Source organism: Phoca vitulina, unplaced genomic scaffold (genome assembly GCF_004348235.1).
Source record: "Phoca vitulina isolate PV1807 unplaced genomic scaffold, GSC_HSeal_1.0 scaffold15, whole genome shotgun sequence".
Classification (NCBI taxonomy): Eukaryota; Metazoa; Chordata; class Mammalia; order Carnivora; family Phocidae; genus Phoca; species Phoca vitulina.
Window position 1 is genome coordinate 33020757 of NW_022589718.1, and position 21691 is coordinate 33042447.

The 21691-nt window shown below is 40.2% G+C and overlaps 2 protein-coding genes across 2 annotated transcripts in view; one reads left to right on the forward strand and one right to left on the reverse strand.

Annotated features, from left to right (window-relative positions):
- Positions 1 to 2783: 2783 nt before the first annotated feature.
- Positions 2784 to 11539, reverse strand: SPCS3 (signal peptidase complex subunit 3). The gene is made up of 5 exons (XM_032413709.1): positions 11278 to 11539; positions 9727 to 9800; positions 7661 to 7737; positions 4448 to 4563; positions 2784 to 3557 (listed from the first exon to the last, which is right to left on the reverse strand). The coding sequence occupies exons 1-5, from the start codon at positions 11418 to 11420 to the stop codon at positions 3425 to 3427; spliced, it is 543 nt and encodes a 180-aa protein (XP_032269600.1). The 5' UTR covers positions 11421 to 11539; the 3' UTR covers positions 2784 to 3424.
- ASB5 (ankyrin repeat and SOCS box containing 5) overlaps positions 11303 to 21691 on the forward strand; it is an 80044-nt gene continuing 69655 nt past the window's right edge. Inside the window, exon 1 of the mRNA XM_032413708.1 lies at positions 11303 to 11352. The gene's annotated coding sequence lies outside the window, so the exon portion shown is untranslated. The remainder of the gene's footprint in view (positions 11353 to 21691) is intronic.

The following is a 21691-nucleotide window of genomic DNA, read 5'->3' on the forward strand; positions in this document are numbered from 1 at the left end:
GACAAGGACTTCATTCATCATCAGTATTTATTAGGCGCCTATGACGTGCAGGGCACTGTGCTAGGCGCTGGGCAAGATACAAAGAGAAATCCAACAAGACTGCCCTCAAAGAGCTTACAGTCTAGTAGAAGAGCATTCAGTGTCTGGAGAAGATATTTTAGATGGAAAGCACCTCCCCCCCCCACCCCCACCCCACAAAAAGGAAAAAAAAGGCAAGAAAAGAAAAAAAAAATTAAGTTTACTAGACTTGGTTTCATCCATTTTCTTTTAGCTCAGCAGCTTCACATAAAAAGCATAAATCTGAAAGTCTTTTAAAATGCATACTTTTACTCGTAAACAAAATTCATTTTCATTAGAAAAAAATGCTGTTTATTGCAATTAAGAAAATCCTCAAACATCTCCTCAGTATTTTCATGAATTTTTTCTTATGAATCTGTTATTTGTGAAGTAAACAATTTCCCAAATTGCATCAAAACGCGCAACAACTTTTTGAAACCGATCTCTTTAAACCACTGGCAGTCACAGATAATGCCCACAGGCTCTCTGCTAAAAGGAAAGCTCCTGAAAGGAATGTGTTGTTTACTACCAAAGGTCACAGCTTATGGTAGTTCCCCCTACACCCATTTCATGTCAAATTCAAAATATTGTAAAATAGCACCTCCAATAACCTACACCTCCAAGACCCAAAGCTTTAGATCATCACTAAGTTTTAGATAGAAGAGTGAAAAACAATGTTCGTTATAACCTTAAAGCCCATCTCTTAGTGCTATTACAAGGCTGGCCAGACCCCATCAAAGAACTGGAAAACAATTCAAAAAAGGAAATTCGAAATCACCCACTTCCCTATTACACCCTTAGGAATTTCTGAAGTTTTCTATTATTTGCCTTGAAGCATAAAGAAACCAAGCGTCATCAATTGGGGAAATAAAAAATACTGACAGAGCTGCTTGTCTAGGTTAACCTGCTAGAGGAAAAGGAGTAGGTGAGCACATTTAAGATTAGTTCATTTCTCACCGTAAGTATTTTAGGTAAGTATCTTGCAATTGTTCTCCTTTCCTAGTATCCTGGGAATGTCTGGGCTCAGACATTTCTAATAATTTAGGGTTCTGGAAGTCTGAAGCCTTGGGTCTGTGTGGAGACTCTGCAAGACTTCTTGAAAACATTGACACTAAAGGTAGATGATATGCTTATCAAACTGAACACGAGGCCATCTGTTCTCATGTAGAATCATGGTCAACCAACAAAGCTGTGTGCACCCAAAAATGAGTTCCTGAGACAGAGGTTTCTTATTCCCGTGTTGGAGCATTCACGTCCTGAGCAGTTTTCTGAAGTTGAGTAAAAAAAAAAAAAAACTATGTAACCATTGTGCTAGTTGGGCCTTTCTACTCCTCTTCCTCACCCAACTCAAAAAAACGGGTGGGCTTGTCAGGTAAACGTTAACTCAAGTAAATGTCAACATTCATCTCTAGCAAACTGACGGATCCGCTCACCACCCGCACCCCATCAGGTGCATGCCTTCCTGAATGCACGTACCCAATTTTTCAGCTTTGACATCTACAGAGACTAAGTTTCCATGTGTCATTTTTGTACAAAGTTAAATGTTCTGGGTATAAAATCTAACAGAGATAAAGTCAAATCAGCACACAACAGTTATGTGTTAGTCTTTCGGTCATCTTCTTGCCCTCCCGTTACTAAGGTGCTTTTCTGTTCAATCTCTCTGCTGGACAGATACCATGAATTTTATAGACTTGTGTGGTATAGAAGAACCACTATTTAAGTTAGTGAGTCCAACTCTGTCATTTTACAGATAAAGAAACCGAGACCCTGAACAGTTTAATGAAAAGCTGGGAGCCAAACCCAGGCTGGTATTCACGATACGGCAGCTTTGACCTTTGACAGAAACACATGCTCTCACATACAACAGCTGTTAAAACCAACATAATTAAATGATGTATTTCCGATGAGGTAAATACAACAACTGTTAGCTTAAACCTATTCTTGGAAAACATTAGCCCTTTTTGGTTACTGCTGATAGTGTAACTAGAGTGTTTGGTCTTACTTTTAAGGGTAATTGATTTGTAGTTGCTTCCTTGAGAATGTTTTATTTGCTCAGTGTAGAAAAAAATCACGTTAAATTTGATCATATATTCAACCATGTATTATTCTGCATTTAATCTCTAAGTCATTTCTACATACATCTGGATTCTCTTACTTTATTAACATATGTAAAATTAATTTATGCAGAGAAGGAAATGAGATATTATCTCTACATAAGTTGTTGGCAGCTTGAGGGTGTCCAGGGTAACATAAAACAGAATGAAAATTGTAAGTAAATTTTGTTTAGTCTGTAATCTGAGCTACAAGAGAAAGGATAAGCGTAGAGAATCTGAGTGAAGTTTTAACTCCCTTCCTTGCTAGCTATGCAACCTCAAAGAAATTCAATAAATTTCCAGGTTTCAGTTTCTTCATCTGTAAAGAGCTAACATTTGTACTACTTACCTCATTAGATTATCGGGGGTAACACATAGTAAAATATAGGAGAGTGCTTGTAAGTGGAAAAGCGCACCAAGTAAGATTACTATTACCCAATAATTATTAAAATGTGGACCTACAGAAAATTTTAAATAATTACCACTCAGTGGTACTAGGCATGCTCACGAGAACAAACATAACTCAGAAGGTAAACCATGCAAACATTTTCAACTTTCAATGGCAATGCTAAAAATTCACACAAAGATATAATACAAAGGAACATTTTTAGAGAAAGCACTGAGACACACGTATTTGGTTGACTTAAAAGACTTTAAAATGAGTTAAAATGATTTATAGCATATAAAGAGGTATTTAGTCTTTAAGTGGAGAAAGTTGCTAGTCACCTGTAAGAAAAACAAGCATAACGGGGCATTCCCAAGACAAATGGAATAAAATTCCATCACTTTTGGCTATTTTGTAAACCAGGTGTCTTACAAATAACCATTTTAATTTTTCCAGTAATGAGAGATACCCAAAAAGAGAATGTCCACTTCTGAATCACACCCAATGTGAACTTGCATGAATGCAAGGCCTAAAATACAGTTCTTATAACTCCACAGGCACCTAAAAGTTTTAACCACTCTTCATGCTCACTGTATATTCCATAAGGAATCATGGACATATAGGGAATACCTCATAAATTTTTGACAAATCTTTATTATGTAGTTGTCTTATTTTTATAATACTCCACTCTGGCGGCCTTTTTTGTGTGTGTTTTGCTTGTAAAATTAAGTAGCATATTAACCTTTCCCTTCAAATATGCCTTTGATGTTAGTTCTTATACCACCCCCCCAAAAAAGAAAAGTACCAACCAAATGAAGATGCAAGGGAAGAGAAAAACGAGATATGATTCATTAAGTATAAAAATATGTTGTTTCAAATTCAGAATAATTTAATAACTCTTCGTTATTTCATATGTATCTGGAAATGGGACAGATACGTGACCTGATCCTGTCACAAGAGGTAGAATTCCAGCATTTGGTACAACGTTCCAAGATAGGGTTAAAGTGACATTCCTGTTTCCCCTATAAAAAGATAGAATAAACATGTTTATTAGATGTCAGGAGAAAACATTTTTAGTTCAACAAAAACATTTTAACTCAAGCACCGGGGTTCAAATACTTCATAACCAGCTATTTGTAACCGGAATCCTAATCTACCAACAGAAGTCCTCTCAAGTCTTTTGTAATCCAGGCATCCCATAATGACCTATCTGAACTCACTCACAGTGACAGTTATTAGAGCTATGGGCCAAAAAGCTTAAGTGAGGAAAACAGAGAGAGAGTACAGAAAGAGATCTGAGCTAGCTATCAGAAGGCACTGACTGGAAATCGAATTCTCTCATTATCTAGACCGTGAACAAATCCTCTCTCATGGCCACCAATTTTTCATCTGCAAAACCAGGGGTTTGGTTACAACAGCTCTCCCCTAAGTTCCTTTCCAGTGTTTACTCACAGAGCTTAGGAGCTCCAATGACCCAAAATCCCAGTTATTCTAAGTCCTTCGCTGTGCATGAAAGGAAACGGGGATTCAGAGAAGCTACGCATGCACAGCTGGAAATCCTCAGCGTCAACTCCCACACAGACACGCTCTTCCCTCCCAAAGGGCCCCCTGACTACTTCTCCCATTCCAGAACGAGCCCCTTGCCAACGGCACTCCTCCCTCCAGGTGGGCAAGCCCAGGCCCCCGGCATACCTCACAGTGGAAGCAGCTAAGGGCCTTTCTCGGTGTGAGCGGGCCATTTCACTTACTGCGAGAGAACGGAGCGCTCATCTTAGACCCGTGTCTCCGGCAGTGTTTCTACCCAATCTTTCCAGTTCAGATCTGTATTTCTTCTCTCTCAACTTACCCCTTTTTACCCTCTAATCACTTTCTTTAAAACAAAAACTACAAAGAATGACAAAGAATTGCTCACTTGAGGCCATTTCCATCGTCAAAGAAAAAATATTTTGTTTTCATATCTTTCAACAGCAGCTTTGGATTATCACCTCGCAGAACAATCTTGTCCCAAAGGACAACCTGGTTCAGAGCCTATATTAAAATGAAAATTAATTAGATATCTCATCAGAAATTGTATCTTTGTCACTTAAATTAAAAGCGGTGCTAGACAAATAGTTTAATTTACATTAATGAATATAAATTTTGAGGGAACTGCTAAAATAAAAGCATACAAAATAATAACAAGTGGATAGATACAAGAAGTTGAACTCTTCTGGGACAAAAGATTACTTCCCTAAAGGAAATCATTGCTTTTGCTAAAGCAACTGTATTACTTAGGGCCCTCAAAGCTTACTACAAGGTTTTAGACCCATGTGCACTCCAGAGTGAGGCCCTTGGAGAAACAGAAGGGATTACAATCCCCAGAAGGAAAGAAAGCATTCTCCTAAATTCTCTGTAAAACTTCTGAGACCTTCCGCATAGTGTCAGAGAAACTGAGACAACCATTCCTGTTCCATCACGCTGTTGATTCAGGTCTCTGCCGCCAGATGAGGTCGTGAATATTTATGTATCTCCAAGGTCTTTAAATTATCAAGGAATCACTAAAGACATGAAGCCTTCTAAATATTTTTCCTTTACGTTACATTGCATCATTGTTTTATTATGGAACATTCTAGAAGTCAATTCTTTTACTCCGCTATTTTGACATATCAAAAACAAGTTCTGTTTGGAAAATGAGGGGCATAAAATGGAGAGAAAACACATTTGTGACCACTATTAATCCTAATAAATCTGTTCTTATTAAGCTGTCATCCATTATTACTACCCTGTGAGGCCAGTTGCTCAGCGTGTGGTGACTACATTTGCTGAAAAGAAACGGGCACGTTATTTCTACGAAGGTTCAAATCTTCACCCTAAAGCCTCTTTCTAACATTAAACAGAAACATCAAGAGGGAAGAACATAGAATCTAAGATATGCCAAAGTGAAATGACTTTTTATGTACATTTATTCATTCACCGAAGCAGTGATCTGTCAAGTTCCAAGTTGTATTAACTTACTAGTCACACTGGGCTAAACCAGAATCATGAGTAAAATTTAAGTATACCTGTTGCCAAGAAGGTGACATATTAATGTGGATAATTTGTAGAATGGTATCTGTGCATACAGTCATTACTCTTACCTTCAGAATAGCTTTTTCTCTATGTTCTTTCTAACATTTTGTTGATTCTCAAGGGCAGGGATCGAAACTTACTCAACCCAATAATCCTAGTGCCTAACAAAATATTTGGCATAAAAGACACGCTCAAAATAAATGTAAAATGAATTGAAGTACTAAAAATTCCAGTTAACAATCAAGCCAATCAACAGATAAAGTTGATTAATTTTTCATCCCTTGAAAGTGAATACAGTTCCAATAAAATACAGAAGTAGACTCATCTCGATCTACAAGTTACCTCTAGACCATGCTGATAACAAACATGAGGGTGACTTTAGCTAAAAACAACACAGAAACACATTTTAATTCCATGGATTTCACCTTCCTATTTTAATTCATTTATCACACTCATTCACTTAACACTTTCAGGGGATTTCTGTTTTAGCGACATTCTACATAAGTATCTCAATCCTTACTCTCATCTGCAACAAAAGCTCTCAGACTGGACCAAAAAATTTCAATGACAAATTAATAATTTTAAGTGTTTTAATCTAATAGTTTAGTAGCTTTTAATTACAAAATTTCTGATAAACTCTAGTTTATGATTAAAAAGACTACTTTTAAGTCCTAAAATTTGTGAATCCCATACAACTCCAAAGCAAAGGAAAGTATTTCCCAACAGATGGAGATGTTAATTGTAGATATATGGTTTAGTAAGACTATCAAAACAGCTCACATCAAAAGAAAAATACAAATATTTAGGCGGATTTTAAAATAATCTGACAGGATTCAAAAATTTGTTATCTTTCCAGTTTTTGATTACATATACGGGTAATGAGAGTTGTAAACACAGGTCACAGATTTTGCTGATCCAAATACCTTGCCATCTTTTCTCCAATCAAAGCTGTGGAAGGACTACTTTAGTTTAAAGAATCCCACTCCCGTGCAGCAACTCCACATCCCCATTTCTTAGTAGACTCATAATTCAACAACAGCCTTTCTGATCTTATCACTGGAAATGGTCTCCAAAGTTTCTGAGCACAAACCCCAAAATACGCACTTTTATTTATAAATTATGTGCGTAGTACACATTACTATTGTCATTAGATGATATATCATCACTGACAGTGAATGTAAATTTGCATTTCAAATAATACTCTTGACCAATGTTGCATTTTCTCAGCCAACTTTTTCTTAGAACTTCCTTTCTCCAATCCCTTACTGTGGCTGAGCAGCTGTGGAGGGCACACACCTCGGCTCCGCTGCCCTCCTGCTGCTTACACGTGGTTGAACCATTCGTATTATTTTCAATGTGTCATTTCTTTGCAGGAATCTTTTTAAGCCGTTTTTTCCATTTTGTGAGGATTCGTTTATTTAAAACTAGGTAACATCACCCACTGAACTGGATTACCCTGCACAACTTTCCAAAATGCTGAACTTGAATGAATAAATGCATGCAGAATGGTCAACCTTGTGCCGTGCAGAATTCCTCCTCTTACCCCAGAGAATCTGCACGTTGTCCGAGACATGCGACCGTCTGACTATGGGACTGAGGGTATCAACATCAGTCCATATTGCAAGTATTCATAAAGTTTAACTTCTTTCCCTTTTATTTTAAACACCGAAATATATAGCTAGCCCTCTCGTTTTCAGTATGACATGTCAGGAGCTTGGAAGCTGCCACTCCATCTTAACATCAAGTAAAAAGCTAACAAACTGAAAAACTGGCAACTCTCACTAGCTCTGTAAGAGAAGAAATAGTAACTCCTAATGATTTTCTTTATATACCTATGGATTACCCTGCATGCACCCCATTCTGGGGACCACAATACTAGAGGGCTACAGAAACAAACAAAAAAAAGAGGCTACCAATCAAAGGAGATGTTTTCTTAGTAGTCACCTCTCCAGAGGCTTGTGATTTTTACCAAACTACTCACGTCAGATATTTTGAACATATAAGATTTATACCCTTTCATAAAGAATGAGATTTTAAAGGTCTATTAAAATATATCTATTTATCTATATATACTTACATTATTTTTTGTTGAATATTCTGCTGATAAATAAAGAAACAACTGCTTAACATTCCAATCAAATATATTCTCTAGATGTAAACTAATTAAGGAATATATAAATCATAAAGCAGCATACAACTTTTAAACCAATCTTATTCTTAATTATCCACAGCAATACTAATACTAAAATAGAAAAAAAAAAAAAAGAGAGGTGGCCCAGAAACATACTGAGACACTAATTTAATAAAAATATATAAAAGACAAATACGTTATAAAATCCAGCTCATTTCAAAATAAAAAAAAACATCAGTGAGATTCTTAGCATCATCCCCTGCGTCACTAACCATGATTTAATAAGAAAATAACAGAGCAATACAAAATTTAGCTTTCTGTAACATTAACTAGGTCTAAAAGAAAGAGGATTTAATCTTTCAAGCACATTCAATTCCATGGAAGTTCTAAAGTATAACCAATCATCACAATTTACATTTACTGATAGGCAAATATGAACCAGCTCATGTAATTAAACCAAGTATAATAAATTGTTCACATTGCTTTTGGACACATGCCAGTAGAGATCAAAATGTCTCAGTCCACGAAGTGCTTTGGTAAGAATATGCAGCTGAACATCAATTTGATTTCATCAGCTTATCAGAGTGAAAAAAAAATTCACAAGGATTAATTACAAGACCCATGTCACCGCAAAATGAACTGAGTTAGTGTTTGGATTTTATTAAGTATTACATGTAAATGGCTAAGTCATTTTATTACACGCATTTACACATACTGATAGCAACATGGTCATTATAATCTGCTTTTAGAGATGAGTATCTACTAAGAATCACTGTTGTAGAATTGAGAAGTCTATGAGAGCTCTTTATAAAAACAGGCCCAATTTCAAGTTTTAGCAGCAGCACTACAAAATCCGGCTAAACTATAAATGATGAGATTGAGAAATATAAATACAGTAGTTGAGATGTCAGGAAATTTCACTATAATTCTCCAGATAACGTTACTACTTCCATTAAGAGATCCAAACTCCCTCTTACTAGATTGTTTTAAAATGACACGAAGACTTAAAAGCAGACATACCAAGTTTCCCATAGGACTCTTCTGACAGTTACACTCTATTTCCTAAAAAAGTACCTAGAGAACTAATATCTACTCTACTTCTAAACCCAACACTTTATTTCTAAAAAAATCAGGTTAAAGTAATTCCATGGCCGTAAAGAGCCAGATCAGGTAAACTCCCCGGGTTCGTCATCTGCTTCAACTGCTCTGATAGCTGCTTTCCAGAAGTTCCGACAGTGCAATCACCACCGCCAATTTTAATCCTGAGGTCTTAAACAGGCAGGTGTGATCAGACTAGACATGGCAGGGAACAACGCTGCCAAGACATTAATCTAAGACCCTAAAAGAAGATTAAATTGGCCAAAATGGACAGAGTTATCAAACGGTGGAAACTCAAGATAAAGAGAAAATATTAAATCATCCCCATTTTAAAGCACCTCTTTTAAATGTTAAGATTTCTCTGACTCTTATTATAAAAGTACTTATAAAAAAACTATGATGGCAAAATTCTAGTATGGTTTACCAATGATCATTCTGATAATGACCTTCTAAACCTTAACAGATGCCAATTCACTTTTTTAACATATGTTTCTCTCTGCTATCATAAAATATGGATATATTACTTGGGATTGTACATGAAATATTCAATCTAGGAAGGCTGAGCACTGGTAACATTTTTCTTTCTATAATCCAAATGACCTGATTTTATTTTTTTCTTCCTGAAATATAGATTCAAACTCTCTTAAAGCTTTCAATCTATTTAACGTTTCTGTGAAAAATCTAAAGTCGGTTCAGAAAATAATAACTGAAAAATCCATAAATAAATTTTCTCAAGGTGAGAATGAGGAGGTATTAAGACTATTTTACCCATGAAAACATAGGTATAGAAACTTGTAAAGTTTGGTTGACTCAGGGGAAAATCAGACTCACCGCCCCTGCCCAAAATCACTAAACAACATGTCTATCATGATCCCACTACAGAGAAAGCAATCAAGTATTTTCTTAAAGGATATCAGCAGTTATATCAAATGTAATGAAGCCCAGATCACTTCTTTCTCTAGGTCCAGTGAAGTCTTCTACATTTTTTCTAAAAATAAAGATAGAAGTTTTACCATCCGTCAAACACAACGGCACACAATTCACATAATTCCTTAGAGTGAAAGAAAGGATGTAGTTGGAGGCACAGGTGGAAGGGCAATCCCACAAAGAAACAAGTAAAAATCAGAGAAACTTGTAAGTGTGAAGAGAGGATAAAAATTTTAATCCAGTATAAAATTAGGTCTGTAGCTATACGCATAACCCTTAAAAGAGCATCCCCAGCAAAATGGGGGGAGGGGGCGGGGAGCGTGAAAACCGCTCAAAGGCAGTGTGGACACTGCTGTAAAGCAATTTGGCAGCGGGGTGGAAGCTTACGGACGACCACAGGTGGCGGGGAGACGAAGCCGAGATGATAAGCACCGCCATTTACTGGGTGCTCACCGTGTGTCCGGGGCAGGTCCGACAAGGGATTTTTCATAATTATCTCAAATGATCCTCACAACAAGCCTACGAGTTGGGCATTATTTCCATTCTAGACAAAAGGAAACTAAGGCCCAGGACGGTAAGAAACTTGCTCAAGACTGACAACAGCTAACAGCGCCCGTGTCTATTTGAATTTAAAAACCAGTATCTAGCAACCAGCAATAGGGGGAAAAGAAAAAAAAGGAGGGGGGGGTTGGAAGTAGCCCCTCACAACAGAGGTAGCTCTTCGACGACGGGCTTGTCGGCGACTCCGGCAAAGAAATCAAGACAACTAACGCTGAAGACGAAAGTGAACTTGATGCAAGACGGAATAGAGAAGATGTGAGAACCGGGAAAAAAAAAAAAAAAAAAAAAACCCCCGTATCAAAAAAAAAAAAAAGTGCTAGCGAACACAAATTATCAAGGAAAAATAAAACAGGCATTAACGAAATGACAACGTCATTCTGAAATCCCACTTGGGGCATTTTCGCAGATTTCTTCAAGCGGCTGACTCTTAAAAAATGCCCCAGGCGCCGGCCCGGGGGCTAGGACGGCGCACGCCCTCGGCGCGTCCTCCCCTCTCGCCAACTTCAAAGCGGCCGCGAGTACGAGCCGCCCAGGAGGAGGCAGGACGAGGAGCGGGGCGGGCACGTCCGACAGGCCGAGCGCGGCCGTACGCGGCACAGCCGAGCCGGCGGCCCCGGAGCCCGGGCGGGCGGCGGCGCGGCTCCGCTGCTGTGTTGCTCCCTCATTGGCCGGGCGTGGGCGGGGGAAGTGAGGAACAGGAAGGAAGCGGAGGCACTGGCCTGAGGAACACTCAAAATTAAAATTTAAGAGCAAGCCCGGGAATCCGCGGTGCAGGGGCGGGAGCTCGAGGGGAAGCCGAGAAGCCCGCGACGTCCACCGGCCGTCCGCCCTCGGGGGGCGACGGCCGCTCAGGAGCGGGGGCCCCGGGGCCGGCGCGGACGCCCTGCCCGCGGCCCCCGGCGCGCCGGCCCGGCCTCGGCGGCCACCCCGGCCCGGTCCAGGCGCCCGCCCGCCGGCCGGGCCTCGGCCACACTCACAGCATGATCCGCGAGACGTGCAGCCGCACCGGGACGCTCCTGTCTTTGAAGGCGGTGGTGATGAAGCAGCCGAAGGTGAGCGCCGCCATCACGCTCAGCGAGAAGGCGAACAGCGAGTTCGCCCGCGACAGCACCGTGTTCATCGCGACCGTCTCCCCCGAGCCCCGTTCCGCACGCACACCCGGGACCCCGTTCCGGCCGCGGACCGGCTCCCTGCGATCCGCGCCGCCTGCGCCGCGCGCGTTCCGGGAGCGCGCGCCGCCGCGGCCCCGCCTCCTTTCCGGTCCTCCGACGCGGGCCAGCGCGCGCGCGTACCCGCCTCCCGGGACACACCCACCCTCGCGGCCTATCGCCGCCACCAATCAGCGACGAGCAGGGAGGGGCGGGGTTTCTCCACGGAAGACCGGCCCCCTGTCCTCGCTTCCTCTCCTCCCAGCCCCCTGGCTCGCCCACCCTCCTTTCTTGGTCCTTCGGCCTGGTGGTCAGCCCTGAGGCTTCTGGAGCGCTACTGTTTTATTAATTTGCACTGAAACCCAGCAGCAAGGCAAGGTAGTTTGGAATGCATTCTGAGGCGTCGCGTTTGGAAGCAGCACTTCACAAAACTCTTCCCCTTTGTCAAATCTGGTCAAAGTTCGAACAGATTTTTGGAGGGTATGGGACATGGAGAAAGAGAGGACATCCCAGCTCCCCAAAGCAGTTTGCCTTTACTTCCCACGTCCAACCTTAGTCCAGTTCCTAGTAATGCTTTGCCTTCCAACTGCAGACTAAACTTATTTTAAAATTGATGTTACCAATTTTAAATATTTGCATTTAATGGGGTATTTCCAATAACTAAAAGAATGGCTTCACTGGGTTCTTAGGATCAAAGGAGATAATTACTGTGGAATTGCTCTACAGCACCCTAGAAAATTTTTTAATTAGCAAGGCATCAATACATAATGGCCCTGCTTCTTGGCTTTACACTCTGGTTCTCCATTCCCAGGCCCTCCTGTCTCAGATTTGCTTTTTGAATCTGGTCATTCAGACCACTGTCTTTGGTCCTGCGTGCACTTGACTATTTGCCTGCATGACGAGTTAGCTCATTTGATGACTGCTGCCTACTCCTCGTGACATGCCAGACTAGTTTATTGAGCATCCTTGAGGGGATATCAGACATTATACCAGAGACCGTTGGTTCCTGAGGATCTGTACCACACCCTCCCAAGGAAAATGAAGATCGAGGGGGCCCTTCCATGTTCCGTAGACAATCAAAGACATCCAAATTTGCTGGGATTCTTTGAATAGTTTAGGCAGTTGATGTCCAGCTTCTCTGCTCACATCACCTAGATGCTATGCTTCCAGGAAAGTGAGAGGCTGCTAGTGAAGCTTTTGGCATTTTCTTAGTTGAAGAACCTAATCATCTTTGCTCTTTCTGGCCTCCTCCAGTTCACTCAGAAATGCACTGTTGAAACTATATGTCATACATGCCATGGTAAACATCTAGTCACTGGAGAACCCACATACATCCCAGGCATGCTGGTGCCAGCTGAGCAATCAGCCTCAAGGTTGGCTTTGGGGAATTACCCTGTTACAATATATTCAGACCACTGAAGCCCTAGGATAAGTAAGATCTGAAAATTCAGACCATGCCTGGTGAGGTTTATTATCTTCCTTAACTCATTTGAGTAATCCTTATTATAGAAAAGTTTCTAGATACCCACTGGCAAATGGAGCCAGACATATCTAGAATGGAAATAAAACGGGAAAATAGTTATGGGAACTGTGTACAAGGGTTAATATAACAGGTCTGAGACTTCTATCCTTAGAAGTACCTGCTTGCAAGATTTGCCCTTTGGCTTCCTGTCTTTGAAGGTGGTGATGAAGCAGCCAAAGGTGAGCTCCACCATCACACTCAGCCAGAAGGCAAACAGCGAGTTTGCCCGAGATAGAGCTGTGTTCATAGCCACAGTCTCCCTGGAGCCCCTAGGAAATTGGCTGGTAAATAGTTCCCTGCACTGATGTAAAATGTTTCCTAAATGATAAAAGTGACTCACTGCACCTAAACTGTTTATTGAAACAATGTGGTTTATGCCAAACACCTGCTTTCCTTCTGGAAGTTTGGAATGGCGGAGGGGGTCTACATGACCCTTCCCAAGTGAAAACCCTTGGCATTGAGTCTAATGTTTCCTAGGAATTAAGCACATACTCAGTGACTCTACTGGGAGAGTCTTTGAAGCTTCTGCCTGGTTTCCTCCAGACTTCTTTCCGTGCATGTTTTCCCTTTACTGATTTCACTTTGCAATCCTTTTACTGCAATAAACCTTGGTTGTGGGTATGACAGTATATTAAGTCATATATATATATGAGTCCATGAGTCCTGTGAGTCCTTACATAGCAAATCACCAAACCTAAGGGGGTCTTGGGGAACCCCAACACAAGGACTATCTCCCATTTCATAAATTTTAATATAAAAATGACCTTAAGGATTTCTACCAAAATCTAAGAAAACTTAACCCATTCTAGTCTGTAAGGGAAGGAGTAGTAGGAGTAGTAATTTTTTTTTTTATCCTAAGTCTTATGAATGTGCCCAGTGTTTTGTTCAGGATGCTGTACTACTCACACATTTTGTCCTATCATGCTTTGCCTGGTCTTCAGATTTCTTCCTCCCCCCCTCCCCTTCAGATTCCCTCCTTCCGTCCTCCCCTTGGTTCCCAGTGCCTGTGGCAGGCCCTATTTGTGCTGTTAACTCATGTGGACACATTTCTTTTGGTTCTTGACCTTGAGTTACCCACTTAAGCTTGGTCTTTACAGTCTTCTGCTTTTACACACGTCCACAGCACAGGATGGGAAGATGTTTTCACTACTTGTTCTTAATCATTGAGCCATTCAGTGTCTTTATCCGCTCATCTGACCTCCCTATAGGGGGAACAAATCAGGCAAAATCTGTTATCTCAGTCAAGTACATTCCTTGTGTGGATTTATTACTACTTTCGTGTTCCTCACTTATATATATAAGCTGAAAAGAGCTTAAAATCAATATATAACAGAGAAGGTTAGAAAACTCTGAATAATACCAAAAATTGCTTTTTTTCTGAGAATTTTTTTAACTACTGAGAATACCTGAAAAGTTAAAAACCCATATGCGACTCTATTATTCCATCTTAGCAACTTACAAAAAAGATATAAGAAAACATCTGAATTCTTCATATCCTTACTTTGAAAGCTCTATTCTGAAGGGGGAAAAAATGTTTCAAGAGAATGTACTAGATTTTAACTCCTGGATGCTAGAATATGTTTAAATTTTTTGCACTATTACATTTCTGTGAATCCTTATATTGGAAGGAAGTAAGAAGTACCATTCAAGTGATGTGAATATACAGCTAAAACTGAAATTCTTGAAGCACAAATTCTGCTTCTGTGGTTTAATCATGTGTCATATTGCAAGAGTTAGTCATAAGTGTAGGGACTTCTAGAGCAGATGGGGAAGCAAAGGACTGGTGACCTGGCCTAAGATCTGTTAACAGATGCCGAGAAAATGATCTTGCCATGCACCCTGATTTTACCGCACAGGCAGGCAAGACCCAGTGCCCCAATGGTGCTCCCAGGAATGTGGTGATGCAAGCAACAATCAGCATACGAGATGTGAGTTGCACATGAACTCTTATGGTGCCTTTCTGCATTTGCATTGCTCATTTGCTTAAGACATGTTTCACTCTAAGTTACCATAGTTAGGAGTTGGTAATTTTTCTGACACCTTTACTGGGAAAGATCCCAGGTGATTCCTGACACCAAGTGATTCTTGACACAAAGGTCCCTAGAAGAAAGCAGTGACTACATCATGTCTTCCTTCTTCTGAAGGAAGTCTGTTTATCAAACAAAGAAAAAGCAAAGCTTTAGCCAATCTACAAATTATGTTTCTTCACTTTCTGCCTTCATGGAGCCTTTGGATATAGAGGTGGATACAGAGGGACGTACATGACACTTGTACTTTCCTTTGGTTCAACAGCTTAAAGTAAACTTAACAATTCTTCTAGAATTGTAAGTCTAAAATCGATGGTTTTAAAGTAAGAATTATTGTGTGTAACATCGTTTAAAAGTTATTTAAAAGTTTGGGGAGAGTTGCTGGAATAAAACATATGGATGATGGATATCTGGGAATATACCTTGGCCATTGACTTTACTTCTTTCAGAGATAGTTCTTGGTATATCTTTTCTCTGAAGTTGGGTTTTCTGGCCGCATAATCTTGACATATTACATGTACTCATTAGGCTTGATTTTCTGATTGTAAGAGAAGAACCCATGTTGGGGACCTTATCATAGAGGTAGTACTCAGCCACTGGGCAGGTAAGTGGTAATTGAACAGGTGTGTCCATGCAGAATATAGAATGCTCATGGGTATTCATGATAAGACTCCCAGGTACTAAATTGGATAATCAGGCTGAACTTAGAGGTGGAGACCATGGCAGACTCTCAATCCTATCTAAGATGGGGATGAGAATGGGAAGGGAATATTATAATTTGAGGGTAAACATGGCCCAGAAAGTCACTAAGGAGGCTTAAGGAGCAAAGCTGCCACAGCTGGGTCCCAGATCCCAGTTAGGGATCTTTGATTAACTGTGCTGCACTCTGGAACACAGGGGTATTGACACTGTTGATAAGCTTTCTTACCGAGGTCAGGATTGACCAAACAGCTGCAGAACTGAACCTGTAGGTTATAGGGCAGGAGGTGGGAGGGGGGGGTCATCCATTATTGCCATAAGCAGCTTGGAAACAGAGGACCAGAAGGAGAAGATATGGGGAGCAGGAGGGCTGACATTAAATGCCTATTTTGATTTTCTGTTTTAAAACGAAATATCCATGACTATGTGAGGTCAATGAATCAAATCTCAAAACCTTTTTATAGAAGGATAATTACTAAAAAATACTCATACAAATAGAAAATGAGTTGTTTTTAACTCAATTATTCTGTGGACTTTATCAAATGTTTGAAACTTTTCAATTTACTCGCGAATATAATATTTAAGTTACTCTCTAATCATACGGCAAGTACTATCTTAATGCAAAAGATGATTTTGAAAATTTTCAAATTCAAATAATGTCCTATTATTGAATTATTCCAACCACTCATTCTGTAGAACATAGAGCGACCTGTAGTAGAGATCTTTTCCCATTGATTAAACACATTTTGCTGCTTGCATTCTATAAACTACCTATCGTAACACCTGAATCACATAGACACTCAATAAAAGATAGCTATTCATAGTTGCACTGCTAAAAGTCAGTTTTATCTAAACATACATCTCGAAAGTAAAGAACATTTGCTTTCAGTGTCATGGTTATACTTTCTCCCCAAGCTTTTATGTAAAAATCACATTTCGATAGAACAGAGCATTGAGTTAAACATCGATCAACAATGAATGCCACAGGTGTTATGAACAAGTGAGTGTATGAAGCAGATAGAAGATGTTAGAGCTACATTTCAGAATGAACTGTAAACTACTTCGGAGATCACCTGTAAATAGAAACCTGTTGTTTAATTTATTGGCTATTACCCGAAGTAGAAGAAAGACAGAAGGTGTGGGGGAGGGGGGGGGGAGAGTAGAAAATAGAGCACTCATCCAGATTCATGCCCTCCGGAGGAAAGCCACGTATCTAAAAGCTAGATGTGAATAGCGCTGCCATCTGCAGGTAGGACATCCAGCTCTCCGGCTCCTGCAAAGGCACCACTTCCATTGCAATGGGACAGCAGGGACGGATGGAACCCCTCTGGTCCCATTTAGGCACTGAGGGCTCGCGTGATGCCCCAGCGAAAGCCACCGCACAGCCCGGGAAGCTGCCGCTCTCAGATCTGCCATCACCCCTCTCCGGACCAGGCTGTAGCTCTAAGTGGCTCGCTATTCGAATCTGAGGTCATGCCAAAGCTCTAAAGCAGATGTGGGATGTAGCGGAGATACTAAATAGTTTATGACAAAAACCCAAGAAGAGAGGACAGGGCGATTCCCCAACGCTGTCCTTCTGCAGCACTTTACGTGGCTCCACCTTTAGAAGTGATCTCTTTGGGGGAGAAAAAAAGTGATCTCTTTGAAGGAGGGAGGCTTACTAGCGTCCTTTTCATGATACATTTATTTACAAGCCTACTGTGTGCCTAGCACTGTGTGAGCCTTTTCATTTCATTTCCTAGGTGTGCAATAATGAACGGAACAGTTCTAGTCCCAAAGCTCATGGCTTTCAGCCTAGCAGAGGAGATAGACTTTAAACGACAAATAAATTATTCAAAACTGTAGTAAGGGCTGTGAAGGCAAGGAAGAGGTTGCTGAGAGAGATTGTAAAAGACATTGAGTGCTGAGAAAGGCCTGTAGGGAATTCTTTCAAGATGCTTTCAACTACAAGAAAAAGAGAACCAAAGTGGTTGACACAATAGGGCATCTCTGCCCTCACCTAGAGGGCAGGTGAGGCAGAGCTTCATGGTGGATGGATTCATTGGCCCATGTGGGTCATCAGGAGCTTGGGTTCTTCGTTCTGCTTTGCTGTCCAAAATACCTATTTCCTTTTAAGCCCGGGTCTTTTTATGTCATGTCTCAAACAATAGAAATTTATTTTTCTCACACTTCACTGGGATTACTTGCATTTTATTCACATCCAGCGTGAGAGAAATAAGCTTATAGACTAAGTTCTTGAGCCTGCTAGTTTTCCACCAACATCCCTTCTCCTCAATTTTTAGCAGGGCACGTAGCCACCGGGAATAAAGATTACATTTCTCACGTTTCCTTATAGCTACATATGGCCTTGTGACTAGGTTTTAGCGATGGAATGTAAATGAAGGTAATTTGTGTAATTTCTGGGATGTATTCTTACAGGGAGGGAGTGTGCCGTTCCTTGCCTCTTCTTCCTTCCTGCGGCTTGAATGTGAACATGATGGCTGAGCGTCTGCAGCCACATCCTGAAGATGACAAAGCAGTATGCATCCTGCGAGCTTGACGCCTGTGGCCGACCATCTCTCCTCTCACTTCTTTCAAATGAGGAGAAACACATTTTTATGTTGTTCTAACCACTAGCTGGGGGCGTGTTCTGCTACCTGCAGCTCCCAGCGAATGCACTCTCCCTAAGTCATGAGCCAGACAGAAGAATGCCATACGCTGATTGACTGATTGTGGTCACTGCTCTTCCCCGGACTGAGGATGTGGTTAAGACTTCCTGAGTTGCAGAGGTTGCATGAGGGAGGGCTGGATGAAATCAAGGAGTGGTGAGGAAGGGAGGAAGGTTACTGAGTGACTGACCACTACTGAAGATGATTAGTTAACCAGGCAAAGAGAGGAGGGCTCAGTAAGACAGAATGGAAGTATGTGTTGAGTCTCTCACCAAGAATCAGCTTGGGTGTGGATGTGCTCACAGAACTGGAAGAAAGTCAACAGATAAATGAAGTGGGGAAATGACATAAGATGGGGCAGGAGTTAGATTATGTAGGACCTTTCTGCAAAGCTGTATCCGTGTTTGCCCAGGACTGTCCTGGTTGAACCACGTTGTACTAGAAAAATTGTAATGGTATTTCCTTTCACTTTCAAAAATGTCCTGATTTGGATAATAAGTTCCAAGAATGTGCGATAAATACAGCCCATGTTAAGGAATTTGGGCTTTATTCTAAATACAATGGGACGCAGTCTTCATCCTCATTTTGTCTTAGTAAAGACATCAGGCTTTTACAGTTGTTTCAAATTTTATCTTCTAGCTACTCCCTTATTTGTTCCCCTAGGCCAAGCTAGAAAATTCTTCCTGCCGAGGTCATCTAGCCTCAGAGAACTGATAAAAGCCCATTCCTGCCTCTTCTGAGCCACATGATGTGCCCTACAAGATTGCTTCTCTCAAGCTAGATTTCTAATCTAGCAGTACAATGATTGTATAAGGAATCTCGCTATGTTGTTGTAAACTATATTTCTATGGTTTAAATATTCTTGCTTCTCAAAATGGAACTACTATACAATCTAGCAATTCGAGTTCTGGGTATTTATCTAAAGAAAACAAAAACACCAATTCGGAGTATGCACTCCAATGTTTATTTCAGCATTATTTACAGTAGCCAAGAGATGGAAGCAACCTCAGTACATTCAGTGGATGACACCATAAAGAAGATGTGGTATACATACATACATACGTATAACAACAGAATATTACTCAACCATAAAAAAGAATGAAATCTTGTCATTTGTGACGAGGATGGACTAGAAGGTATTATGCTAAGTTACAAAAGTCAGAGAAAGACAAATACTGTAAGATTTCATTTATATGTGAAATCTAAAAAACATTTTGAAGAGCAAACAAAACAAAACAGAAACAGACTCATAGATATAGGAAAGTGTTGGTTACCGGAGGGTGGGAGAGGTTGGGGGGGGGGGGGCAAAAGAGGTAGAAGGGATTGAGAGGCATAAACTTCCGTTTATAAAATAAGTCCTGGGGATGTAATGCACAGCATAGGGAATATAGTCAATAATGTTGTAATAATTTTGTGTGGTGACAGATGGTAACTAGATTTATCATGGGGACCATTTTGTAATGTATAAAAATATCTAATAACTATGATGTACACCTGAAACTAATAGGATATTGAATGTCAATTATACTTCAATTTAAAAATAATAATAAATAAGTATTCCTGCTTATGGTACTTCTTTTCAAATCTTTTCTAACTTGCTTTGACTGATCTTGTAGCCAGCCAGTCTGCTGAAAATTCTTCTTCTGTCTGCTTTTTGACCCTAGGCAGGTTATTATACATTTCCTGGGCCTCTTTCCTAGATCTATATTTACTTGTAAAATGGAGCTATTAATACTATTACGTAATAGGGGCTGTATTAGTCCGCTAGAGCTGCCATCACAAAGTATGAAACGGGTATAGACTAGGTGACTCAAACAGCAGGAATCTATTTTCTCACAGTGCTGGAGGCTTTAAGTCCAAGATCAGTGCATGGTCAAGGTTGGTTTCTGGCATGTAGATGGCCGACATCTTCCTGTATCTTCCCATGGCCTTTCCCTGTGTGGAGAGAGAGAGATTGAGAGAGAGAGAGTGAATGTCTCTTCCTCTCCTTGTAAGGACACCATTCCTACCAGATTAAGGCCTCCCCCTTATGACTTCCCTTAATCTTTATTACCTCCCTATAAGCCGTATCTTCAAATACAGTCCACTGGGGATTAGGGCCTCAACCTATGAATTTGGGGGGAGACATAATTCAGCTCATAACAGGGGTATTATGAGTAACAAATGAGATACTGCATGAAAAGCACTTGGAATCAAGTTTTATATCCTATATTTCAATATATTTTAGGATATAGAGAAATACAGAGATTTCTATGTATCCTAAATGTATGTTCCAGGGCTCAATAAATGTTACCTGCTACGATTATGGTTATTATTTGGGGTTCTTTTTTCTTAGGACTAAATTTTTTCATTTTATCCCTGCCCTGCTCTTCAACGGGATCTTTATATCCAAGCTCTCAGCCGTTGGGACAATCATATGCCAAATGGACTTTAATGAGTCATTCTTCATCCAAATCAATGATTCTAATATGTAAAATTTGGCATTGCAGTTTATACTGTCTATAAGAAAACAGAAACTTAGAATATGAGTTAATTGCTTTATTGTGACCAAGAGGAGGGCAATATTCTATACAAAATTAATTGGGAAGAAAACAATATCTTTGCACAAGTCATACTAAGTATTATTTGAAAGAATAATCCAGCACAAGCAGTGTGATAACACTGATGATTATTGGCATGATCTGTAGACTCAGAAAAGAAAAAGGGCTTAACTTTGTGTCTGTGACTTTGATACAGCTGACGCAATTATGATACATGCCATCTTGCTATTTTATTATGAACTATATTCATCTTGTTCATCATCTCTGGGTTTTAAATAGTAACGACTTGTAATGTAGTTAAATGCTATTTTAATTCTGCATTAACTATATTGCAGATTCACTCCAAATAATCTTGTGCCTTCCAATGTACAGTATCAGAGTCAAAATATTCTAGAACAATGGTTCCAAAATGTTGCTTCACCAATTGGTTACAAAAGAATCGTCTGAGATATTGGTCTAAATATAGTTTTCCAGGCCCTGTGGAATCAAATCTCTGAGGATGATATCCTACGGACTTCTCCCTCAAGTCAGAATGGTTGCAAGGGTCCTAGCTTTGTTAACAGCTAAAGCTCAGGAACACCAATGTGAGTAGTTAGGTGATACCCCATCATATTTAGTCATTAACTCCTAAGTTTCTTGAATTTTCTAAGAATTTCATGGAAAATAATTTGAATCCTATCCATAATTGCAGTTTACAGATACAATCTTTCATGAAAACCAACCCACTGCCTTAAATACTAAAGTTGCTGGAATTTACACCTAGAACTGGACAAATGCACTAAACTTCTCTACAGATTAAGCACTCGG

Coding starts and splice junctions, on each gene's coding strand:
- SPCS3 (XM_032413709.1), bottom strand. CDS start 11,420: ATGAACACGGTGCTGTCGCGGGCGAACTCGCTGTTCGCCTTCTCGCTG. Junction 7,738..9,726: donor TACATTTGATATAACTGCTG/ATATCCTTTAAG, acceptor TAATTAGTTTAC/ATCTAGAGAATATATTTGAT. Junction 3,558..4,447: donor GACGATGGAAATGGCCTCAA/GTGAGCAATTCT, acceptor ATCTTTTTATAG/GGGAAACAGGAATGTCACTT.